Raw genomic sequence first — 24,442 nt, 5'->3', positions numbered from 1 at the left:
AAGATTTCAGGCATGAGCCACCCAAACCTGGCGTCAGAGTGTTGTTTTCATCTGCATTTAATTTATGGCCAGTGATGTGGAACATTTCTTCATATGCCTATTGGCCATTTTTACATCTTTCTAAGATGTCTCTATTTAGCTCATCTTCCCATTTAGTAACTGGATTGTTGCTTGAAGGTTTAGTTTTTTAAGCTCTTTGGATATTAGGGCATTGTCTGGTGTGTAGTTGACACAGATATTCTCTCATTGTTTAGGCTGTCTTTTTAGTTCACTAAATCCTTTGCTTTGCAGAAACTTTTTAGGGCTCATTACTTTTGAAATTAAATTTTACTTACCTATTCAAGCCTTCCTACATTTAGGAAGGCTGGTATTTAGCTTATTAATGTTGGTTTTGCATTTCAATAACCAGTATGCTTTGGATTGGAGTTGTATGGTGTTGACTTAGCTAGGATGAGGAAGGGCAGGTGTGGAAACAAGACAGGTGAAAGGTGATCAGTATAAATTATACAGGTTCTAGATCTTGTTTTAAGATGTGGGGATGGATACCATTTTGTTATTTGACAAGTTGTCCTTTCTCTGGAAAGAATATTTCTCTCCCTTTGAAGAATTGCTGTGTACTGAAATAGCTGCTTCCATTCGTTCATTGAAGGGGTCCCCACTGACTGCTCCATAGCTTACCATCCAGGGTAAAACTCCATGTGGGGTTTTTAAGGTCCAGGAAGAGGTGGGGTGGGACAGAGTGTGAGGTTGGTGCTCCAGTATAAGCTTTTTGCTGGCTCCTCTCCTGGTCTGAGAGGGAGCTTCCTGTATGGAAAGACCTTGTGAGAGTGGTAAAGAGAGCATCTTCACCACAGCCAGGAGTGAGGCTGGTACCCAGAGGTGAAGCTGTTAAAGCCAGCCTCCTGGTGTGCTCTATACTCGTCTCAAACCGATCAGTTGCCCAGGTGGGTAAGATCATAGCCTGGGGAAAATCTGTCAGAGTTTGGGGAAAAGAGAAGAAACCGGCGTCTTCCCTTTCATTCTGAGGGACACGGAGTCCTTTTAACCCTTCATGGATGGTAGGGTTTGTCTTGACCATTCAAGTTCCCTGGCTAATAAATGAATCCTCTATACCAAACATTCTTTACACTGTTATTTCTATGGAACTACATCAATAACTTAAACAAGAGTTTCTGTGAATTAAGATTTCAGTAAATATATACTAATCTACATCTGCTGAACATCATACTAACAATATGCCTCAGATATAACTTCCTTTACACACTGATTAGCTCAAGTCAAACTGCTTATCATTAGTTATGTACACAATGGGAAAACACTAGGTAAGTCATACCTATCCTCACAGCACAAGGTATAACATAAAAATAAAATTTATTGTATGAGTTTGGTAAGAAAATACATATTCTTCCCTGAAGGAATCTGAGATGGCTTTATTTCAGATCTGTTGAAGCATGGATGGCTCCATTAGGTCACAGTGAGCCAACTACATTCCAGATAACAGATGTGCAATGCATTTTAATGCCTTCACATCTCTGCTGGAGAAAGGACTTTTGTCTTTCCAAGGTTTAAGGCAGAGGAAACTAAAGGGAGAAGACAATATTTAAAAACAATGAAGTGTGGTGTTTTAGAAATTGAACATATTTAAGATACTAGTTTATTGTCTCAAAGGCCTTAAAATACATGGGGAAAGATAGAAAGAAGTGATTTTTGGTAGCAGTCAATAAGCTCTGAATATATGTGAATACACACACACACACACACACACACACACACAGAGAGAGAGAGAGAGAAGAATGTGACTAGGCACCAGTGGCTGATGCATGTAATCTTAGGTACTCAGGAGGCTGAGATCTAAGGATCACAGTTCAAAGCCAGTCCTGGCAGGAAAATCTGTGAGACTCTTATCTCTAATTAATCACCAGAAAACTAGAAGTGGCATTAAGGCTCCAAGTGGTAAGAGTATTAGCTTTGGGCAAAAAAGCTCAGAGATAGGGCCCATGTCCTGAGTTCAAGCCCCACAAGTGAACAACAACAAAAAACAAACAACCCATCATCTGAGTACACTGGATACTGTATATACTGGTATTAGAACTAGGGAAGTGAAAGGGAATATCAAAATTGAGAGACAAAGGATACAAAAAATTACTCCAAAAGCAATACTTGCAACACCATTTGGTGTAAAACAACTGAACAACTCATGGGGGGGGGGGGAGAGGATAAGAGGGGGAAAGGGGGAGTAAGGGAGGAGGTAACAAATAGTACAAGAAATGTACCCAGGACCTAACGTATGAATCTGTAACCCCTCTGTACATCACTTTGCCAATAAATAATTATTATTTTTAAAAAAACAACCCAAGAAACAGAATACACACACAGATTTACACACACACACACAAATTTAGATATCAGTGTGCTGTCAGAGAAGATAACACATCCTTGGAGACTAGTCAGGTCAAATTTAGTAAGTTAATGAAGACCCACAGATGTAATTAGGATAGAGAGGGAATTTGATGGCCTAGATTTGCAAGTTTCTCTGAATGGAAGAGCTGACTAGGATAGAAAATAATGGAGAGGTGCAAGAGGAAATGCTGTGGAAAGAGCACAGGAAAGGAAGGTAGAAAACTTCAGGATACAGTTGACAGATGTGAACAAGGAATGTGTGTGAGAAGCACAATATGTCCGCGGTGAGCTCTGCAGGTGTGATTATCCACCCTATTCCTTCGCCTTGCTCCCTTAAGGCCAGTTGTGTGGGTTTTCAACTTTCCCACTAGGGTCTTTGGTGAACATGGGAATAGGTCATCTCACATGTTCGTGTCTCTTATACTGGTACCAAATGACTAATTAGGCAACAGTGACACCCTAGTAAGAGAACAGAAGAGTGTTAGTTAATTCAGTTAAGCACTGGAGGAAAATATTTTGCACCACGTGGTGCATCTTTCTACAGACTGCATTCCCACCTGGGAGCCGCAGCCTAACAGCTGCACCGAGCCTTCAACACAGAGGCTGATGAATAATTTCTTGCTTGATGGACTGGATTATTCATATGTTTGTTGAGTAAATGTTGACTGAGCACAACAGTGCACAGGCAGTCTTCTAGTCACCAGTAACGGAGTGTGAACAAAACAGTCTCCAGTAGGGTCACAGTACCAGTTGAAGATGCCAGGGGAGGAAAAAAATAGATGTGAAATACAACCTATGTGTACATGTGTATGTCACACATGTGTATGTGTATATGTGTATGTCACACATATGTTTGGGTAGTGAGATAACAACAGTAAAGCTGGGTCAAGCTTAGGCTTAAACACGGGTAATAGAGGATTCTAGAGAGGAATATTTTTGATGAAGAGGCTTTGAGTGCTGCCAGGGACTGCACCTGTTTAGAACTAGCATAGTGAAATATAAGACTGAGGAGGTCAGTGTGAACAAGCAAAACGATGGATGGCAAGGACCCGGGCTTGAACAACTGGATGAATGGACAAATGGCATGTTAGCATCGTGGAGATGCAGAAAAGCTTGGGGGATTGCCTTTCGACTTGGCTAGTTAGTTGGGTATGAAGTACATGATTTGGTACCTGAGTCTGGAGTTAAGTGGAGAAGCTAAAACAGTAGAAATAAACAGGGGACACATCTCTACACAGCATTGTGTCAGCACAATGCTGACGCTTCTTTAGTTCTGGTGCCTAGCAAAGCTATACTCTGCCCTGTGTACTGATAGTGACATGGAGTTACATGTTACTGTCCTTACATACACAGTGGAGCCTCTTTGCTCTGTAATGTACTTCCCATAGTTAGAGTTCTTAGCTTCTTTTTTTTTTATCAGATATTTTAGGCAACTGAAAATTCTGTTGTGTTACTCATAGGGATAAATCAAGTGTATCCTAAAGGTATCAACTGAACAATTTTAGGACATCTAGGAGAACTATATTTAAAAAGAATGGAAAAGCAACTCTAAAGAGTTCTACAGAAAAATCTTCCTTGTTTGCAGACATATTGAACACTCTCTCAATGGCCTGGATTATTTCTTGTTTTACATTTTAGAGTGTGATTTGAGGGGCTACCTCCTTGGGTATACTTCCTAGGGATGTTCCAAGAGAATGTCCTTCAGATATATGTTACTATTATTAAAGAGCTTTTGTAGCACTTCTCCTCCATGATTGAATTCAGCTCTAGACTTTCCAGTATCTAATAGGCTTGCACTATAAGGACATTCCATCTAGTGAAGGATATATATATATATGTGTGTGTGTGTGTGTGTGTGTGTGTGTATTGAAAATGTCCTTCAATATATATTTACGTGTCCTTTAATAATACATTTTGTCATAACTTGTGATTTACTAGTCATGAATTGAATTAGTAAGAGGATTTTGTATAAATTTAAACTCCACTTTAACTTTAGGATTTATGATCAGAGTTTATGAGACTCAAGGCTTATGATGATTTTAAGACGTTGGCAAGAAATTTGGCTATGCTATTTTGACAGGTGAAAACAAAACTTGAAAATGTATCTACATTCACATTTCTTCAATGTGTTAAATTCCCATGGATTGCAAGGATTATTATTTTTTAAAAATGTATTTGTTGCCTGCCACTCTGGCAACCAAAAAGAATCCAGTCTGAGGGAATTACGTGTGAGAGGATATGGCTGGAACCCATTTTATGTGAGGTCATTTGTCACGAAGCATTCTTGATCTTTTGCTACCTTTGTCCCAATCAAACCCATAGATGTCAAAAGAGTTGGGACCCCGCCCCTCCTTTTCTGCAAAGCAACTATATTTTACTTGCTGCCAAACTACATCACTGAAACATTAACAAGTCTGTAGTTTATCGTAACCATTTCAAAACATTTGTTCATTAGAATCACTGCCATCAAACAAAACATGTGCTATAATACTATTTTAAAGAGGAAAAAGCACGCATCGATTTTTCTGATTTTTTTTTCGGATTCACTGATATTTGAATCAAAAAATAATCTGGAGATTGTCAGGGAGCTGGAAAGTTCTTTGTTACTCAACTCCTGAGTTTGGACGAGTGAGTGGGTTTGCCTGTCTGATCTTGGGTCTTCAGCTGTGAAGGGAAGCAAAATAAACAACAACAACAACAACAAAGCAAAACAAACGAAACTTCCAGTGCTCTGGAAGGCAGGCGGTTGTGTCAGAGACGCCCAAGTATTACATCAGTGCAAACCACCACTGATTTGCATAGACACAGTGCAGCCTATAAATCCAATGTCTTAGGATGACACAGGACACCCATTTGGAATCTCGTGCACGTGCGCACACTCCCGTCCGGGTCTCTCCGCCAGGGAAGGAGTTTTATTTCAGAAAGGACCTGGCCAAAGAGAGGTTTTGTGGGGTGGCCTAAGTTACAGAGAAAGTGGGCTCCCTACCCCAGGTGGCGGAAGGGGTGGGGGTCATTCCTGCAAGGACACAAGTGGCCAGCCAGGCACCGCACGCGGCGGGCGCTGGGATTTATTATTGGGGTACCACTCCAGTGAAGGACGCTCACCCCTCCTTCCCAGGCGCTCGGCTATTGACAAGCAACCCAGGCTGCCCCGTCCCGCGGGCGCCCAGGAACACTCCCGGGGGGCTGAGGGGGCGGGTGGCGGGGACCCACAGTGGGAGGACACAGGTTCCAGACTTTCGCTGGCAGGCTCTGGGGATCCGGGAGAGAGGACGCGGAGCGCGGGGAGCGAGTGCGGCGCCGCGGCGGTGACATCCCCGGACCCACGCGCCCCTGCTCGGCAGGCTGGGGGCGCGCAGGACCCCAGCGGCCCCCCAACTCCGTCACCGCTCCCGCGCGCTCCGCTGCGGCCGCCTCACGCTCCCCCCCCCACTCCCCGCCGGGTAACGGCTTCGGGCCCAGCGGCCCCCGCCCCGGCTCCCCGCGCTCCAGCCGCAGTGCGCGCCGCGGGGAGAGGGGTCACCGCCCCGCAACCGACGTGAGCCGCCCGGGGCCGGGCTGTGGAGGCGGCGGAGGCGCCCCCGCCCCGTCTCATTCGGGCCGGTCCTCTCCACCCCTCGCCGCGATTGGCGCCCCAACCCCCAGCTGGCGCCGCGCACCCCGCCCCCGCCCCCGCCCGCCGCGCGCCCCCGCCCGCCCCCGCCCGCCGCGCGCCTCGCGCCTCGCGCGCGCAGCCGAACGCGGCGCCGCCTCCATCAGAGCCGAGCCGGCGGCTCCAGCGAGCGGCCGCCTCCGCCATCGGGCCCTCCGCTCCGCGTCCCCTTCCCGGTCCCGCCCTCCGGCCCCGGCCCCGCCACCCCTTCCCCAACAGCCGTCCTCCTCCCTCTCCTTCCGGCCTCCCCGGCGGTCCCGCAGGCGGCGGTCCGCGCCCGGCCCGCGGCAGCCCGGGCGGCGGCGACGCGGGCGGCACCATGAGCTCGCAGGGCGGCCGCGGCAGCGGTGGGCGTCGCGGGGCGGACAGCGGGGACGCGGAGCCGCCGCCCCCGTCGGCGCCGCCCGGCGAGCCGGCCCCGGGCCCCGCGGCGCCGCGCCCCCCGCCGCCCGCGTCGCCGCCCGAGTGCGCGGCGGGGCCGGTGCGGCCGCCGGGGGAGGTGGCCCCGCGTCGCCGGGCCACAGACGAGCGCCCGCCGCCGCCGCCGCCGCTGCCGCTCGCCGGCCGGGAGGCGATCGCGGCTGGCGACTCCCGGGAAGCTCCGCGGGGCCTCCCGGAGGCGGCGGCCCCCGAGGCGGCGGGGGGCCGGGGCGGCCCCGGGCAGCCCGAGGCGGCGGCGGCGGCGGGCGGGGAGGGCGAGCGGCGGGGCGCGGGCGATCAGCAGCCCGAGACGCGCTCGGTGTGCAGCAGCCGCAGCAGCAGCAGCGGCGGCGAGCGGCGCGCGGGGCACCAGCACCAGCACCACCAGCCCATCTGCAAGATCTGCTTCCAGGGCGCCGAGCAGGTAAGGCCCGCCGCGCGCCGCGCGGAGCCGCTTCAGCACCGCGGACAGCGCGCCCCTGCCGGCTGGGGACCCGGACCGAGGTCCGGCGGCGCCCGCCCGGCCCCGGCTACCCCTCCACCCCCACTCCCCCAACCCGGCCCCAAGGCGGACTCCGGTCGCCTGACTGGGCAGGTGGACACTCACTCCTCAGGTGCTCTGAGGATGGTGTCGTGCCTGAAGTGTCTCTCGTGAATTACCCAAGGGGTTGAGGCATGAGCAGCGCGCCCTATGGACGGGAGGGGGGTGGGGAGGGGTCGGGTTGCTAGAGATGGTTACCAGAGTTTCAGAGCACAAACTGGAGGTGAGTCATGTCACCATGAAGAAGAGGAGCAGGGTCGTTCCTCATGGCAGATATTAGGGGTTCAATCTCACGGGTGTGTGAAAAGCATTGTTTTAAAAATTTTGTTACAACCCTTACAAAAGAAGTAGGAAATGTGTTTTCTTAAGGCTTTTTAAAGCCAGAAATGTGTTTGCTATTGTTACCGACACAATTCCATAATTGTCCACACTACTAGAGGCGCTTGCTTCTACGGAAGTCATCATGTAGAGGAAAAAGCAATACATGTCTCTTGCAAATTCAGTGGTGGGAGAAAACAATTAGGTTTAAATTTTTTTTGTAAGTAAGGACATTGCATAAGATTATGCAGGCTTTCAGAAGTATGGGGCCCTAAGTCAATATTTATGATGCCATATTTAGAAGGGAGAGGAAGCATAATGCTGTGGCAAGCTGCTCTCCGGACTGCCGTGCATTTCTTCTTAAGCAATGATTAAGAATAACTGCAGAGGAAACACATCTGACCATGCACTTAAAAGTTATTAAAGAGATTTAATAGTCCAGCCTTCTCCTCAAGGGTATTGGGAGCTATATCTTGCAGACATTCCGTATGTTGGTAGAACATTTATGTCATAACTCTAAGCAATATCTTTGGAATAGTTTTAAGACTTTAGTTCCATTCCCATCAGAGGTATAAAATTTTAATTTGATTTTTTTCCCCCCTCTGGGATAGCTTGATGCTTGTATCCTTCTGGATACATGGCTTTGAAAGAGAAGAAAGCCAGCGTTGTGTTTTTAAATGGAGACGCAGATGCAACATATTCATAGCGAGCTGTTTTCTTTCCAGGGTGAGCTTTTAAATCCCTGCCGCTGTGACGGATCTGTGAGGTACACACACCAGCTCTGCCTGCTCAAGTGGATCAGTGAGAGGGGCTCCTGGACGTGTGAACTCTGCTGCTACAGATACCACGTCATCGCCATTAAAATGAAACAACCTTGCCAGGTAGACACTTACCTGACACCTGCTGCTCCAGAAATGAGTGTGTTAGCAGAGTCCACTTGTGTGGAGGAATGACTTAGGATATTGTACTGAGGCTACTTTAGAACACTTTATGTAAACTGCAGGTAAAACCAGGATTTGGGATTTGTACAGCTGCGCTTTAAGAGAGCCATAGATTTTTTTTTTAATCTATGACATTCAAAGGACATTTTAATCAAATGGTTTAATAATTTGTTACTTAACTGATTAATTCATGCCCTTTTTTTTGCTCACAAAAAGCAAGTTGGTTAAATTTCATAGATTCTATTTAATCTATTTCACTAGTTAGAAAATTTATTTTTGTTGCATTCCACTTATTTATAAAAGCCCCACATTATCTCTACTTACAGAAAACAGAGAAGAGGGAAGAACTGTAGTAAGGAAAATTTGGTTGAACCCATTGGCTGAGTCTGAATCCTTTCCTCGAGTGCTCTCATCCAGACTTTCTTTTTCATGTGAGAGTTCTTCATAGTTGAATTTTAGGCCTTTTTATTCTGAGTTCAATTACCTAGTGGATGCAGAAGTAGTCCCAATACTTATTCTCAATAATACCACTGAAATTGTATGTATTTTTAAAACTTTTGCATAAAATCATACAATAACAGTATCATAAGCGTTGACATGCCCTGAAAAAAATAGGCTTTTTTTGCTTAGCTTTTTTGTACATGAAGCTGATTCAAGTTGAGTAGGCTGGTAGCATATTAAAAAGAACCTCCTAAAGAAAAGCAGAATAAGAGATCTGATGGTGAATGAGGTTGCCGTTAATCATATGTAAAAGAATCATATCAAAACAGAGGCAAGAAATGTGATAGAAAGGAAAGGAACAAGGAATTGAAAATTTGGGAGAAAAATGTTCTATGAAAATTACCAAGGGTTGCACTGGGCAAGATAACATTTATGAAATGTTTGCAGAAATACCTGGAAACTGAGTTAATACATTCATAATGTAAATGTCAGGCTTGTGAATCATTTGGGAATGGGACACACTACTCATGATGCAACATAGTCTTCAGAACCAGTAATTGGCTGAGTGGCTTGGGTATGAATCTATCAGAGTTGCCTTGAGAAAGCATGGGACCATGTCCAAGGATCAGGATATGGTTAATATCTATACTAGTTTCACAAATAGAAATACATGAGAAATAAGTGATGGGACTGTTTCTTTACTTTGGTAACAAGTCCCCTTTGAAATAATCCAGATCCTAAAAAAAATCCAATTCTACTGTTGGTTTTATTATGGCATATATAAATACTATCATCATCTGAAATGTGATCTGAATATCGCATTGAACTGCAAAATAATATTTAGAACCAAGGTTGTTAAGAATGTGGTGCTAATGGGGTAAGATATCGCAGAAATGAAAGGCACAAAACTTTTATTCACTAAATATAAAGCATGGTACTTTTGGGTGTATTTGCTACTGGGTGTTGAATCCAGGGCCTCACAAAATGTTAGGCAAATGTTCAGCCACTGAAACCCACTACTCTCCAAGCCCAAGCTTAGTGCTGTTCATGAACAGAAGTCAGTTATAAACTTCCCTACCAGGGGTTTTTACATGTGGATGCAGTTTATACTCAGATAAAGGATGGCTACTTGTTTAGCATTTCTATTATGCATGATAGACACCTGAGTATTCCCTCCTATTCTTAGTTCTCTCTCTTGTGAGGGTGAGGCCAGAGTTAGAATTTATCACTTTCCACATTTTCACAGTGAGAATTAATCAAGAAGTAGGATGATGGCTGTACTCCTCACTACTATATGTATGGAGCGGTCCCACAGCTGCAAGCGGGTGATTTCTTGGTTGAAAAAGAGAATAGAGAATAAATGATACTGTTAAGGGAAAACATTTGCTAGACACTCTCTGTGCCAGGCAGGCACTGTTCTAAGTGTTTTTACCTATATGGACACTAGTATTTAATCTATGCTATGTATCAGAAAGGAATGTTATTTTCTATGTTGGCACAAAATGAAACTGAAGTACATAATTAAATCTACAAAGGAAATACCTAGCAGAAGGCAAAGCTAGGATTCAAACTTAGTCAGTCTGGCTCCAGGGTCCCTGGTGTTAGCTACCATACTTGAATATTGCTTCTCCCTTAATCATCTTGAAGTTTCTGGTTCCATCAGGACTTACCCCTTAAGCTCAAGGCAAATAGGAATGGCTTCAGCTTGGGTATATCTTTTGCCTAATAGCAGCAACCTCTTAAGATTTTATGTACTGACTCTGGTCAAGTGGAAGTTCATTTCCACAAGCAGCACCACAGGAAGCTGTACTACAAAGCTGGTTTGAGTTGGAACATATGGGATGGCTGATTGGTTGGACTTGCTCTTGTCTGGGAGCTCAGCTGAGCTGCCAATTGGTGTCTCATTTCTTGTGCCAAATGTTTGTGTGATCTGTATTTTGGGGTGTGTAACAGAAGTTACAAATCTTTAAGGCTCATACTTGGAAATGACATAATTTCACCTTTGCTCCAATGTCTTATTTAAACCAAGTCATAGAGTGAATTAGGAGTTAGTGAAAAGGAAAATAGATAAATTCCAGTCGTTGAAAGAGAGTGGCCATTTTTAACTTGCCATAAGAAATAGCTTTCATAGTGATGTTTCCTACCTGTCCTGGTCTCTGAAGTTGGTATTCAGTCAAGTCCTCATGGAGTAATAGGCATCGTGATCACTGCTCTTTTGCCTCTGACTCAAAGGAGGATTAAAATGTATGGGAGATTCACTCCACCCATGGTGTTTGATGTATAGCCTCAAGTATTTTTAGAAGCACTAATACATATATAATATTATAAATATATACTTTATATGCTACTTATATATGTGTATATACCACTATTATATGTACACTAAACTACCTATATATATATATACATGCTACTTAAACATATATATATATGTATATGTACTTGTACCCATCCATTCATCCATCCTAACTGCTCATGCTGAAAGCTCTCTGGGAGAAGTCACAATGAAGGACAAGGAACAGTAGCCAGGAAGCAGGTATGCATGTCAGGAACATGCTGCAAGAGTCTGAAACTTTGCTTTGCCTATTTAGACTTTGAAAATTGGACTCTAGACCCCTCTATTTCACTAGATTTCAGTGATGCTTAGCTTATGGCATGATAAAAAACTATCTCCTACAACATTTTTAAAGCTTAATTATTATATCATTAGCAGCAGGAATTAATTAAAACATTTGCACTAATTAAAATGCATCTACCTTCCCACTTACTTGAAGAATCTATTTCATTTATTAGCATATCCAGTATGATGAATTTTGAATCACAGTTTTTGCTCTAAAATTAGTGAGATGCAAGAATACATAAGATCAAATTCACTTTGAGATGTTGGTGGAATTATAAATGGATTAAGCTATATTCCAGGTTGTGAATGCTTCCCATACTTTTCCAAGCTATAGCGATCCAAAGATGTTTACTAAGACATTGTGGGGGAAATCTTAATCTTCCTACTCCCTACTGGCAGACATGGAAATGGAAAGTTGTCACTGTTAGAGAAGCTACTCGAACTCTTTGAACCACAGCTGTCTGTGGTGTTAAACCTTGTCTCCAGCACACACCAGCACACTGATGTGTTTAGAATGGTGGCTAGTACAGAGGAGGTGCTGCTTTGCCTCTGGTCATTAGTACTTGCTCAGCTTACCAAGAGAAACACTTTCAGTTGCCACCAGCTAAGAGCTTTCTCTTACCATATTTAATCTGTGAAGAATGAAATGATTGATCCCACTTCCCATATCATTTTTTACTCGCTCACCAACAGGAGACACTGCGGTTCATATGTCCAGTAGGGAACAGGTAAGCAGGTTTGCTGGTATTTCCATTGCCTCAGAGATTTAAAAGAACATCTGAAATCCTCCTCCTCTTTTCTGAAAAGTTGTTTTGACTTTTATAATACATTATAGTTAGCTATAGTCATCCTGCTTGATATAGGTTAAGATATTCCTCCCAGTGATCGTGTCCCCTTTCCCATCTAACACAGCCCTCCCTAGCCTCTGAAAACCATCTCCAACCTTCTCCTTCTACAAACTCAACTTTCTGTAGATTCCACATATAAGTGAGAGCATATGGTAGTTGCTTTCTCTGCTGAGCATACCGCACTTTAACGTAATACTCACTAGGTTCATCCATGTGATCACAATGAACATATTTTGTTTTCTTTTCAAACACTGAATAGTATTCCATTGAATCTACATGACACCTTTTCTCATTTATTCATGTATTGTGGAAACTTAGAGTGTTTCTGAACCTTGGCTATTGTGAAAACCCAGTGTCATTCTTTATACTTAGGGGTATTTTTTTTTTACTGCTTATTTTTTGGGGGTAACTCATCTCAGTCTTGGACTAGATTAGTTTATCGTAAATAATAAGCATTTTGTAGCAGGTGTGATGTGATGTAATGATCTCAGTGCCTGTGAGCACATTTACTCCCCGGATGTCCCTCGCTGTGGGTCTTAAGTACTTCCTGAGCCTTTTTATAATTGGAGTTATGAGATACTTTTAAATGCGGCCAAGTACCGGAAAGCATGATTCAAGGTCAAGAAATCGTGTCCATTTATGCCTCAAGTCAGCCCCTGTTGGGTGGGGCACATGTCCATGGATTTGGAGGAGGCTGGGCAATGCCTGGGGGTTCACAGTTAGGCATTACACAGCACATAGCACGTCTCCCATCACTCCCTCCTGTGCTTCTGTCACCTAGAGAAGCAGGGGAAAGGACTGGCGGATCCCTGTGTCTTAGCTGCTTAGGCAATGACTGAGACTTTAATTTTTGTCCATACACCTTTACTCATATTGGGTCTCTGGCAATTTTTTACAAGGCTGTAATGTTGGTTTGTTGTTTGGCTCCGTCCCTGAGCCTCTCTGTGTTCAAGACTAGAGCTCTACCACTTGAGCCACAGTGCTGCTTCCAGCTTTTTCTGAGTAGTAGTTGGTTGGAGATAAGAGTCTCACAGACTTTCCTGCCTGGGCTGGCTTTTGAACTGTGATCCTCAGATGTCAGCCCCTGGAGTAGGCAGGATTACAGGTGTGGGACAGCCCTTCCTTACCACTTTTCCTTTAAATAGTTGTCAACAACAGGTCCTCTCAGGATAGTAAGCGTGACCAGAGAGTCTGCTAGGAACAAAAGTGATAAGGGAATAATTTAAATTTTTATCTGTATCATTGAAACCCCAAGATTCATCGTGATAGATTTAAATTTGAGAGGAGTTGGGTCCCCGCTGGGCTAGTCTTGACTGCCTTTTTAAGGCACAGCTGCTGGATCTATTTGTAAGGCTTTTATAGACCTTTGTAAGGACCCTGTGCTCCCCACTCTCCTAAACCGGACATGAATGCCACATTTCTACCTTCCCACTCACTGACCGTTAGGATGATGAGGCTGACGCACTAGGAGGAGCCGACCTGTTACTGAGTTGACGGAGATTTTGAAAACTTACCAAGAAAAGGGAGCACAGACTGTGTCAGCAATTGCACATTACAATATGAAATCATCCATGGCATTGGCATTTTACTGCCTAACGTGTCCACGTACCCACAGTCTGCAGAAGTGAAAGCCACTGTTTCATCCTTGCTAACCACTCTATAGGTTTGGTAGCAAATAAGCTGAGGAGAGACTTTTCATGATGGTGCCTGAGTAGCTGAAAGACAATTTTCAAATGCAATATTTCAGTGTATATGCTGGCCTAGCTTAAAGGCAACTAAAACTGTCAAAAATAAACAAAGAACACATAGCAAGGCAATTTCCTTGCCTTAGAAATGGCTTTTGTTTGATTTGCCTACTCATTTTAAAAGCACATGAATCTGCATTTGACTCACTAGGAAAGATTAATGATTCTCTCCTCAATGAAGTATGCAAATTAGCTTTTGTGTACTACTGTAGCCACCCTGTTTACCGTGTTGGCTCTGTGTACATTGATTGCCCAAGTTGTCCCAAAGCCAGATGGTTCTCTGACAGGAGGGCAAGGAGGTAGAGAACGTTTCTGGCTCTGAGCTCTGTGCTCTGGAGCTTTTGACCTGTACAAGCGAGGCTGGGGACAACGGGGACAACGCGCACCTCCATGTGCGATAGTGTCCAGAACGTTCTTGTCCACACACGTCTGCTTTGCCGCATTTTCTAGCTCTTAAATCATTTCCCTTTTGATATCTTTTCTCTTCTTTGACCCCTGCGAGAAAGAACTCCCTGAGGAGAAATGATTGGGCCCCATTGGTTAAAGCGAATTAGTGTGGCAGGAAAATTTGTCAGTAGTTGGGTGGAGGGGTGTTGTCCTGGTTCCACATGTCTTCTGATAGCAGTATCTTATTTAAACCAGAGCTCAGCATACCTTTTCTCTAAGTGGCCTGATCTAAAGTGTTTGAGGTTATTAAGGCCATTGTAGCTGTTTTCTTGTTTCCCCCAAGAGCCAATCACAGACACCATATAAATGAATGTGCATGGCTGTGTCGAGTACAGCCTTTCTTACCAATATTGAAACCTGAGATTCAGAGAATGCTTTTCTTTGGAAAACTCTTTCCCAACCACCTAACAATGCAAAGACCCCCTAGGCTGCGCCCAAGTGAGCAGGACTTGCCTGACAGCAGTTGGCAGCAAATGAAACAGATGGGGAGACTGATAGGGGTTTAGGAATTCCATGACCCTTGAAACATTTTCATGAGTGAGATGCATCTACATTTTAATGTTTCTCTGTAACTCTGAGTTAAATCATAACTCGTTTTGAAAATGTTGACACTTCAGCTCCACAGCAAAATGTTATTATTCAGTATTAGCCATTGAACCCATTGTTTCTTCCAAACGGTTGGTTTCATCAGGCCAATCCAATATTCCTAGGAGTAGCTTTAGTTAGATCAGAAGTAGAGGACAAGGCCCGCACAGAATAAGCTCGCTGTCTCTCAGGAGCAAGGCACCCCCCCCCCCCCCATCCAGTGAGCCCTGGAATACGTGATGGAGAATGCTCAGAGCTTCATCCCTCCACAAATCCTCGTGGCTTCTGCAACCACGGGGGTTCTCGGAACATCCCTTTTTGAATGCCTTAAAATAAGATTCATTTAGCTTGCTCAGGGTTTCCAGGTTATGTAAACATAGTAAGAAATGAAGCAAGTCTGAGGACAAATTATGTCGCCTAGCTCAACTTTGTGTTTTGAGCAGTTAGTGAATATTTGTGGTGTGAATGAATGAATGAATGAACAGATGAATAAGTGAGTGTTTTGGCAGTGTTAGTAGAATCGTGGAGTGCGTGTTCTATTTTCAGGGAGAATACATCTTAAGGTAGTTAAATTGCCTTCATTACTCACTGTGAGCTTTCATCTCATTTTTTTTTTTCTGGTCCTAGGGCTTGAACCTAGGACCTGAGCACTGCTCCTAAGCCTCTGTGCTCAAGGCTCTTGTTCTTGAGTTATATTACTCCACTTCCAGCTTTTTCTGAGTAGTTTATGGGAGATAAGAGTCTCATGGGCTTTCCTGCCTGGGCTGGCTTTGAACCATGATCCTCAGCTGTCAGCCTCCTGAGCAGCTAGGATGACAGGCATCAGCCTCAGGTGCCTGGCTCATCTCATCTTTTAGTTAATCTTAGAGAAACGCTACTCAGAATTTATTTGGGCAGATATATTCACTTTTAAGACTAGAGCAAAAGGCTCAAAAGTAATACAATGATCTATTTTTGAAAACCTAGATATTATTTGTAAAAAGCTTCCAGCGAGACATATCTGTTCTTGACAAAATATAAAATGCCATGAAAAAAGACTACTTGTATGTGGAGTTACCCACATGTGACATGGTTGCATTCTAGACATTGTCACTACTTGAAGGGCTTCATGTAGCATTTGCCGAGGGAATCAGAATGATCTGTTAGAAATTTCACTACATGATCATGGGGATGAGCTACTAAGAATGCCTACTGGATATAATTCCTTGGTGTGAAATCTGGCACTAGCTAAAGAAAAAAGGTAGATTTTTCCGATAAGTGGTTTGTATAGTTGTCGCATACCTTCAAAAATGTTCTGCTGGTGAACACACTCCAACACAGGGAGGTGGAACAGAGAACAGGCGATTCCTCCTTGCTCATTTCCTGCCTTGCCTTAGCATGTAGCTCTGCTCTGATGTGGCTGATGTTTTGCTAAAGCCATAAGGAAACTCAGCTTACTTCTATTCTTGGGCCTTCTATGAATGGAATGGGAGTGACTTGTAGGACAAACTCTGAGTGCATTGGACCCTTCTGCATGGCAGGAAATGTCAGCTGAGCAGATAATCACCTACAATTACAAGCAAATGGGCAGCAAACTTGGAAGACTCAGCCAAGAGTACTTTCTGTATACCTACTTGGATATTTGACAGTGTGTTCTTTGCGAGCACAACTCACAATGTACACGAAGTCTGACACAGTAGAGGAAGAAACTGTGTGTATATAAAGACAGGATTCTAGAAGTATTTCTGCATAGGAGAAGTCAGTGAGGGAACTCATAGAAGAGACATTTCTTGATCCATCCTACCATTGGGGGTATGTGCTGTGAAACTTCCATATAATAAATAATCCACCATCTTTCCATTTTTATCTCCAATTAGTCCTTTTTAAAGAAATTAGTTCATTTTGTTGATGACACCTGAGGAATATATCTTTATTGGGATAATAGAGGCCCAGTGCCTTCGTGTGCTGTTTACTTTTGCTTCTCTTTTTGGTATGCTAACTATGTACAAGTGGTCAAGAGTTTAATTTAAGCAAGATCCTCCCCATAAGCTTCTAGCTCATTCCAGGAACCTTCTGTGCACTCTTTTGGTCTTGCAGTTGTGCCCAGATATCATCTACCTACCCAATTAGTGTCATGATACTGAGCTACAAATGAGTTCACATGAACAGGAAACTATTTCAAGAAAGTTACACAAGCTTGCTTTGGTTTGTTTGACCTGCTACAAAGAGCTTTTAGGAAGCACAGCAGCTCTCACAAATATCGGAGGCTTTGATTTAGATTCTTATGAAAGAATATTTTGGCAACCACAGGGATGCCTGAGACGAAAAGGCCCTGTGTCTAGAAGATTGAGGAGACCGAGGATTAGGAGATGTCTCAGTGAATTAGCTCTGTACCTTGTGATGTGTGTTTCATTCTGAGAGTAGTAAGTAGGAAGGTCTTGGAAGGTGTCAGGCAAGTCACAGTGATACCATGGAATGCTTCTGGTTGTTCTGTGCATCCTGAACTGCAGAGAGGCAAGACTGAAAGTACAAATGCCGTCAGAATATTCCTTGATGAACAAAAGGGGCACCGTTATAGGTTATGCTGGGATTGTGGAAGCAGAGATGAAGAAAAAATGGTGCATCTGAAAATTCTTTCCTAGTAGAAACAATGTATTTTCCATACATTTAATTTTGTTTTTGTTTTGTGATTTAGTTAATTATTCTTTTATGTGTGTGGATGCTGGTCCTGAGCTCAGAGCCCGGTTGCTGTCCTGAGCTTTTTCATTTTTTGCTCAAGGTTGGTGCTCTACCACTTGAGCCCTAGCTCCACTTCCTGCTTTTTAGTAGTTAATTGGTGATAAGAATCTAATGGGCTTTCCTGCCCAGGCTAGTCTTGAACTGTGACTCTCAAATTTCAGCTTCCTGAGTAGCAGGATTACAGGTGTGAGCCACTAGCATTTGGCTATTCATTGGTGTTTTAATGTGGGTTTTGGTTTGTAACTTATTCAATAGCAAAGTGTCTGAGCTGACTGGAAGAAGGTATTTAATAGTTTTTAATCTCATTTTGGCCAGCTTGCTGACCTGGACCAGGCTGCTGTTGTGAGTGTTCCCCCATATACTGAAAACTTCACCGTATTATATTGTAAAAAATCCAGATGGTTTGGAGTTTGGCCCAAAATGTTTTGGTCTAGCCTAGAGAATATTCTGTGTGCACTTGAGAAGAATACACATTCTACCTTTGTTGAATGCAGTATTCCGCAGATGTCTGTTGGTATAGCTGATGTGTTGTGCTAAGCATAGTTGGTTGGCATTGTTGTTAATGTCTGCTTCCTGTTGATCTTCTGCCTATTTTAAAAGTAAGTTATTGGTGTTTCTATTATTGTGGACAGGTCTGTTTCTCCATTCAGCTTTATCCATTTTTCTTCATGTATTTATTTTTAGTCTTTGTTGTTAGGTACAAATATGTCTAATCCCTCTTAGGGAGGCTCTATTCACACGACAGAGTCATCTTTAGAGTAACAGTATTGCTTAAAAGAAATTTGAGTAATATATAGTAGTAATTTTCGTAATAGGTTAAGTATTGGTGTATAGGTTTTTCAGGTGGAGGACCCTCCTCCCAATTATTCAGACCCTGCAACTCTAGCAACAAGTTGTGTCTTAGGTTAGTAAAACTGCTCCAGTTCCCCTTAGGGTAGAGTTTGCATAGTTTATTCTTCTAATCTTTTTACTTTCATTCTACTTCATCTTTGAATCAAAAGAGCGACTTTTACGAACAGCATATGGTTGGACTATTAACTATGGGATTCTGAATCTGCATAAAATTATTTCTGCAGTAGAGCCTTAGGAAAATTAACATTCTAGAGATGCTTTTGGGTTGTGACATTATTAATGTACTAGAGTCTTGAGATTTACCGTCATGGTGACGTAATGAAATGCCAAAAAACTCTGTTACCAAATATATTCATTCGCTTGTACTCTCCCATAATTTGTGAAGGAACTATTTGACTTTTTTTTCTCTTGTTTTGCCTCCTCTCATCACCAGAGACCGCTAGAAGCCAAGAAATTTTATGACTGGACCCCCATGCTTTTCTAGTCAATGGGAGATTCTTATCACCATTCCTGTCTAGTCACCGGTTTTCCCATCTCTCCAGGGCCTCCCAAGGATGAAGTCATGCTGGCATGATTAGCCTTTGTAACAGAGCCTTTTGAAAATTTGCCATGCGTCTGCCCACAGGGGTGAGATTATATAATGATTGGTGTAATGTAATTGAAAGGTCAATATGCACACTGGGGTCCAAATTTTCAGCTCAGTTATTTACTAACCTGTGTGATCAACAGTGTTTTATGTGTATTAACTTATTAATGCTGCTGGGTTACTAAATCAAGTATATTTCCAAAGTGCTTGTCACTTGATAATCTCTGGATTGCTAACTCCTAACCTTGTGAGAATGAAGCTTGCTTGTATATACGTCTGTTAGATTTGGGGCTGGCTGCTTATCCATTTATTTTTTCATCTCCTTCATCATTAAGCATATATTGTATAAATACCAAGTACTACTGTAGGCACGGGGTATTAACAAAAGATAAACACCCAAAATGACAAAATCTCGGCCATTTCTTTCATACATTCCAAAAGGACTGATAATATGTCAATTACAAATTAGTTAATGAGTTAGTGATAAGAAAACAAAAGGCACATTGGGCAATAAAGGGGACATGAAATATTAATATATGTTGCTAAAATTTTAGACAGGGTGGTTGTGGAAAACTGACCATGTATAAAGTTTAAATTTGACTGAAAGAAAAATTTAAACACATACATATATAATCTCATAGAAATACTGTATGCTAATAAGTAGTTACCATAATTACTTTTTTAGCTTAGTAATATTTTGGTGAGAATTTGTTTTCTCCCAGTGAACTGGAAAGATCAATATTTATAGCCTATCATTTTAGAATTTTTCAGGGTCTATATATGATACCAATGTATTAAAATTACCAGAGGTTCTATTTTCTTGGTCTCCTTTTGCATTCCGTGTATTATAATGAACACTGCTATGCTAGTTTTAAAAGCAAGAATACAATGAGACAGATGTGAAGGGAAAAAGAATAATGAAAGTTGATTTTTGGATCCTAAGAGATACAGATGCTCACTAAGTCATTTAAAAATCTTAGGGCATTAACAGTCCAATCTCCATGCATCTCCAAAAGAATTTATATGTAACAATTAACTCTAGGATTTGGATTCTTTTTTATATTTATTTTGATAAAAGTAGTGATACCCAAACATGTGAAAAACTAATTTTGCTTCTATTTTCTCCTTGGACAAGTATAATTTTTCTATTCTAAGGACACAGTTTCTGTGATGAATTGTTCTGAAGAGACGCTCCATCATCTTCAGTGAGTGTCAGCTGGAAACTTGGCTATTTGGAGAATGAAGGTCTGTGGCTATAATGTTCAAGATAATGTAATTGCAAGACACTGAAGTTGATTGCTCATGAATTGGCCAGTAAGAAGTACATGCAATGACTTAAACAGGGGAACAGCTTTTTATGCTGTTCTTGGAGCTATACAAATTGATATTTTGGCCACTCAAACTCATTTGGAAGTAAATGGCTTCCATTTATCAGAGCAATGGGATACTAGAAAGCCCATATTTTTTGAATCTCTGCCCATTGACGGGGGGCAGGAATATAAAGGAGTTTTGAGGGAGAGCATTCCTTCCTCACCTGCAGAAAACTTGTAGTGATAGACATTGTGCTTGAGCTTGTGGTGTTTAGTCAAGGAAAATGGAATAATCACTTCCCCAAATGTAATAAGGAACTTTTTAGCTGTAACGTAAAACCTTTAGTTCTCAAGGGTCAGAAACAAAAGCAGACTGTGAAGAATAGTTTATTCAAAAGAATAGTGATAGGTCGTGCTTGGGGAATGAGATGTTATATTTATGAACACACGCAGAAGGAAGATAGATCTTAGGAAATGCAGTCTCCGTAGAGTCATCCGGCTTTCCTGTGTGTGGTTGACTGCGTTAACGGTGGACTAGCTCAGAACATCTGGTAAAAGGAAGTCATAGAGATTTTAGAACCTGAGTCCCCTGTTCTGATACCGTGTCCCTTTCCTGGTGAGCTGGTCAGAACCTTCATTGTGCAACCCCGCCCTCTAGTGTTCACAGGAACTACCGTTCGATTCCTGGGCTTTTTCTGACTGAGTGCAGAGTCGCACTGAAGCATGGATATTTCTATCCTTTAGTTTATTGTAAAAATTAATTTGATGCAGATTCCACTTAAAAGCTTCGCAATTTGTTACTGCTCATTTCGTTTGCAGGAAGGTATCAGTTTTTTTTCTCTTTAATTAGTTCAAAAAATCAGCCCATTTCTGTTTTCTGTATTCCGTTTTGCGGTTTTTGAGGGGGAGTTACTCTGTTCAGAGTTTTGGAATAGCAGTTTCTTAAGTAATTTCAGAAGATGAAGGTGTAACAAGGTTAAAGTCTTTTTAAACTTTAAGGAGTTCATTCAAGTTTGATTTCCCATTGTGTTTCTGGGGGCAGTATTTTTAAGAAGAATATAATTAGCACCTATTGTTTTCTTCAAAATATTTGTAGCATACTCATGATGAAATATTTGAGATATCTTTCATGCTTCCGTTCTTGAAACATGTCACTTATTACGCCCTCAGTTATGGAAAAGCAAATGTTGACCACTGGCAGAAATTTTGCTATAGGCGCGAGGAAGAGCGATCACATTTTTCAGCTTCCTTTGTTTGGCTTTAGCTTTTCAAAGAGAGCCTTTTACTTTGCTTCGGGCAACATTTTTAAAGAGAATTCGATGCGAAGTAATTTTCGTGATGTAAAACTTATGAACTATATTTGAAAATGAGGTTTTTAATTACTGCCGATTGTTTTACTAATGGCAAACCATCTTGCTTGAGGGAGAAATTTTTTCCAGGCAGACTAAATTCTTAGTTAACAACTAACAGAACATTAATTAAGCTGTAGCCCACTGAGGCTCTGCCACTGGAGAGAGGGTACGTGGAGAACAATTTCCTCAAGCTGCTGGTAGACCCCCTAGGAATGGCTCTGGAAATAACTAAGAAATCAACACTGGGGGTGGGGGCAAATGATGTGAATAATTTCATTTTCTAAATGAGAAATACAATTCTGTTTTTCAGCTGCAACACCTTTCAGAAATCATTAATGGCTGGTATTAGACATCCATTCTTTGTCTGGAACACATGCATACAGTTTTCAGATCAATGAGGCCAAACATGCTGTCTTTTTTGATATAGAGAAAATGTAACCTACAAGTGATTGGAAATGGGTGATGAGGTACAAGCTGCTATGTAGGACTTGGAACACAGTTCCAGCCTTGTTGTTGACTAACTCATATACAAAGAAGTAGATAAAAGCATTGTAAAAGATGAATAGTTTGCTCTATCAGGGAAAGGCCTTTCACATCTCTTGTTTTCAAGAGGCCCAGGTACAGGTGGGCCTTTTAGGAATATAAAGATTTCATCCAATGATGGCCTGTCCCTATGACTCATTAAACTGATTGGACTTACTTGTATAACTTTTTCAAGGTAGATGAACCATCCCATTTTTTTTATTACTGAGTACATTTGCTGTGCTTTTGTTTACTCATCTAAAACTAATTATTCTACACAGACAAATAAGACTTACGTATTTGTCCTGTACAGCATGATGTTTTGAAATACGTATACTTGGTGGAAAGGCTGAATGACCCTCACCCACATGTACTGCTCACAGACTAATCTGTTGTAGCGAGGACACTTAAAATCTACTTGTCAGCTACCTTCAAGGACACACGATACCTTTACTATCTGTGCTCACAATCAATCTCTTGACTTTCTCTTCCTATCTGAAATTCCTTTGGCCAACAACTCCTCAGCCCCAAGTCCCTGGCAGCCAGCATTTAATCTGTGCCACTAAACTTTTAATAATACTCCCATCAGAACTGTGCCAGGATGGATTTCCATTAGCATTGTTGGGTGATGCTCAGTTTCCTTATATCATGGCTATGGAAATCACAAATAATTACTTAATAAATTAAATTGTTAATGTAGCCTAAGGCAATATTTTGGTCATTTTTACTTTTATTTTTCTTGATCTCTAGTGAGGTTGGATTTTTTTTGTTTTATTTCTGTGCTTGGGGTGTGTGTGTGTGTGTGTGTGTGTGTGTGTGTGTGTGTGTGTGAATTCTGCGATCATATTTTTGTCTGTTTTTAATTAAAGCCAGGCTTATTAAAATTTAAATGCACATTAATATTATTACAAATGTGTCTTTTTTTTTTTAAATCTTGGCCAGCTGATCATAGTTTCTACTGCTTCCTTTACAATCTACTTGGGAGATAAGACATTGACAAATCACTGTGTAATTAATTTTTAAGACAGGAAGGCGACCTATGGGGTGCTGATTTGTAGCTTAGCTGCTTGTGATTAGAAAATATACTTGGTACAAATTCAGTCTGTCCAATATTTGCTAAAACGTGATAATTTCTGTACATGTGGCACTCGCGCAAACTGTGTTGGTTTTGGGAGTTGTTTTAGATTCAATGCTAAGGGTGGGTGGCTTGCTTTACTTTTTGCAGAATTCCTTCAGTTCCTAAGGTGAAGCTAACATAGTTGTTGGAGCCATAGCTAAGAAACTTTTCACACCATACCAGATGGGACTTGGTTTAGTTGCCAGTGATGGCAACCCCAGGGTGGAAAGCTCAGTAAAGGCTAGACTTTCTTTCACGGAAGTGTTAGGTATGGAACCGCCAGCTTCTGAATGCTTCTCCTGCCGTCCTATTTATTCGGTACAGCCTAGGAGACATTACATTCACGTCTCATACCGCATGTGGCCCGGATGGCATTGTGGTGCTTAATCACAGTAATAAGTAGAGAGACGCATTCGGCGCGAAGACAGCACCGCGCTCTGCAGGTGTGTGGGAAAGCACCTGGAGCCTCTCACTGGCACAGCTTAATAACTTAATAGATTTATTCTCAGCCAAACTGAGGAAGTGGGATTTGGGAACGACGACAGTTCCTGCAATTGGATACACCAGAGGAATCTCCACTCGCGAACTTGGAGGGGTGATGAAATACCTTGGCTGTACTCGTGCCTCTCTGACTGTGGAGAGAGCTGGACATCCACGTCTGCTCGGAAGCCTGCTGAGAAGTGACCTTACCCACCTGCTCTTCCTGTCTCACCGGATGCGGAGACAAGGTGGCTTACTTTCTTATTTAAGGCGAATTAATTAACAGATTTTGAGATGATTTGTGACATGGATCTTGATAAGACTTGTCATTCTTATACCACAGATGTTTGCAGAAAACAGGTTTTAATTATATTTTTGAAACTTGGCCCAGACACTTGGAACAAATCTCATCTTTTGGCAGAAGCAGCAGTTGTTAGACAGATGGGTGGGCCAGTGGGAACTGGTTTATATTATGGCCATCATAATAAGCACTGCCACTTACTACACGTGCATTGTGATAGACTCAAATCCTCTATGCAGCTAATGC

The 24,442-nt window shown here is 42.5% G+C and overlaps 1 protein-coding gene across 1 annotated transcript in view; it reads left to right on the top strand.

The window, feature by feature from the left end:
- Window positions 1–6,371: 6,371 nt before the first annotated feature.
- Marchf11 (membrane associated ring-CH-type finger 11) overlaps window positions 6,372–24,442 on the top strand; it is a 60,083-nt gene continuing 42,012 nt past the window's right edge. Inside the window, exons 1-2 of the mRNA XM_048368453.1 lie at window positions 6,372–6,896; window positions 8,057–8,212. Coding sequence (XP_048224410.1) covers window positions 6,372–6,896; window positions 8,057–8,212 — 681 coding nt within the window. The remainder of the gene's footprint in view (window positions 6,897–8,056; window positions 8,213–24,442) is intronic.

Source organism: Perognathus longimembris, chromosome 19 (genome assembly GCF_023159225.1).
Source record: "Perognathus longimembris pacificus isolate PPM17 chromosome 19, ASM2315922v1, whole genome shotgun sequence".
NCBI lineage: Eukaryota > Metazoa > Chordata > Mammalia > Rodentia > Heteromyidae > Perognathus > Perognathus longimembris.
This window is presented reverse-complemented; position numbering and strand designations above follow the sequence as displayed.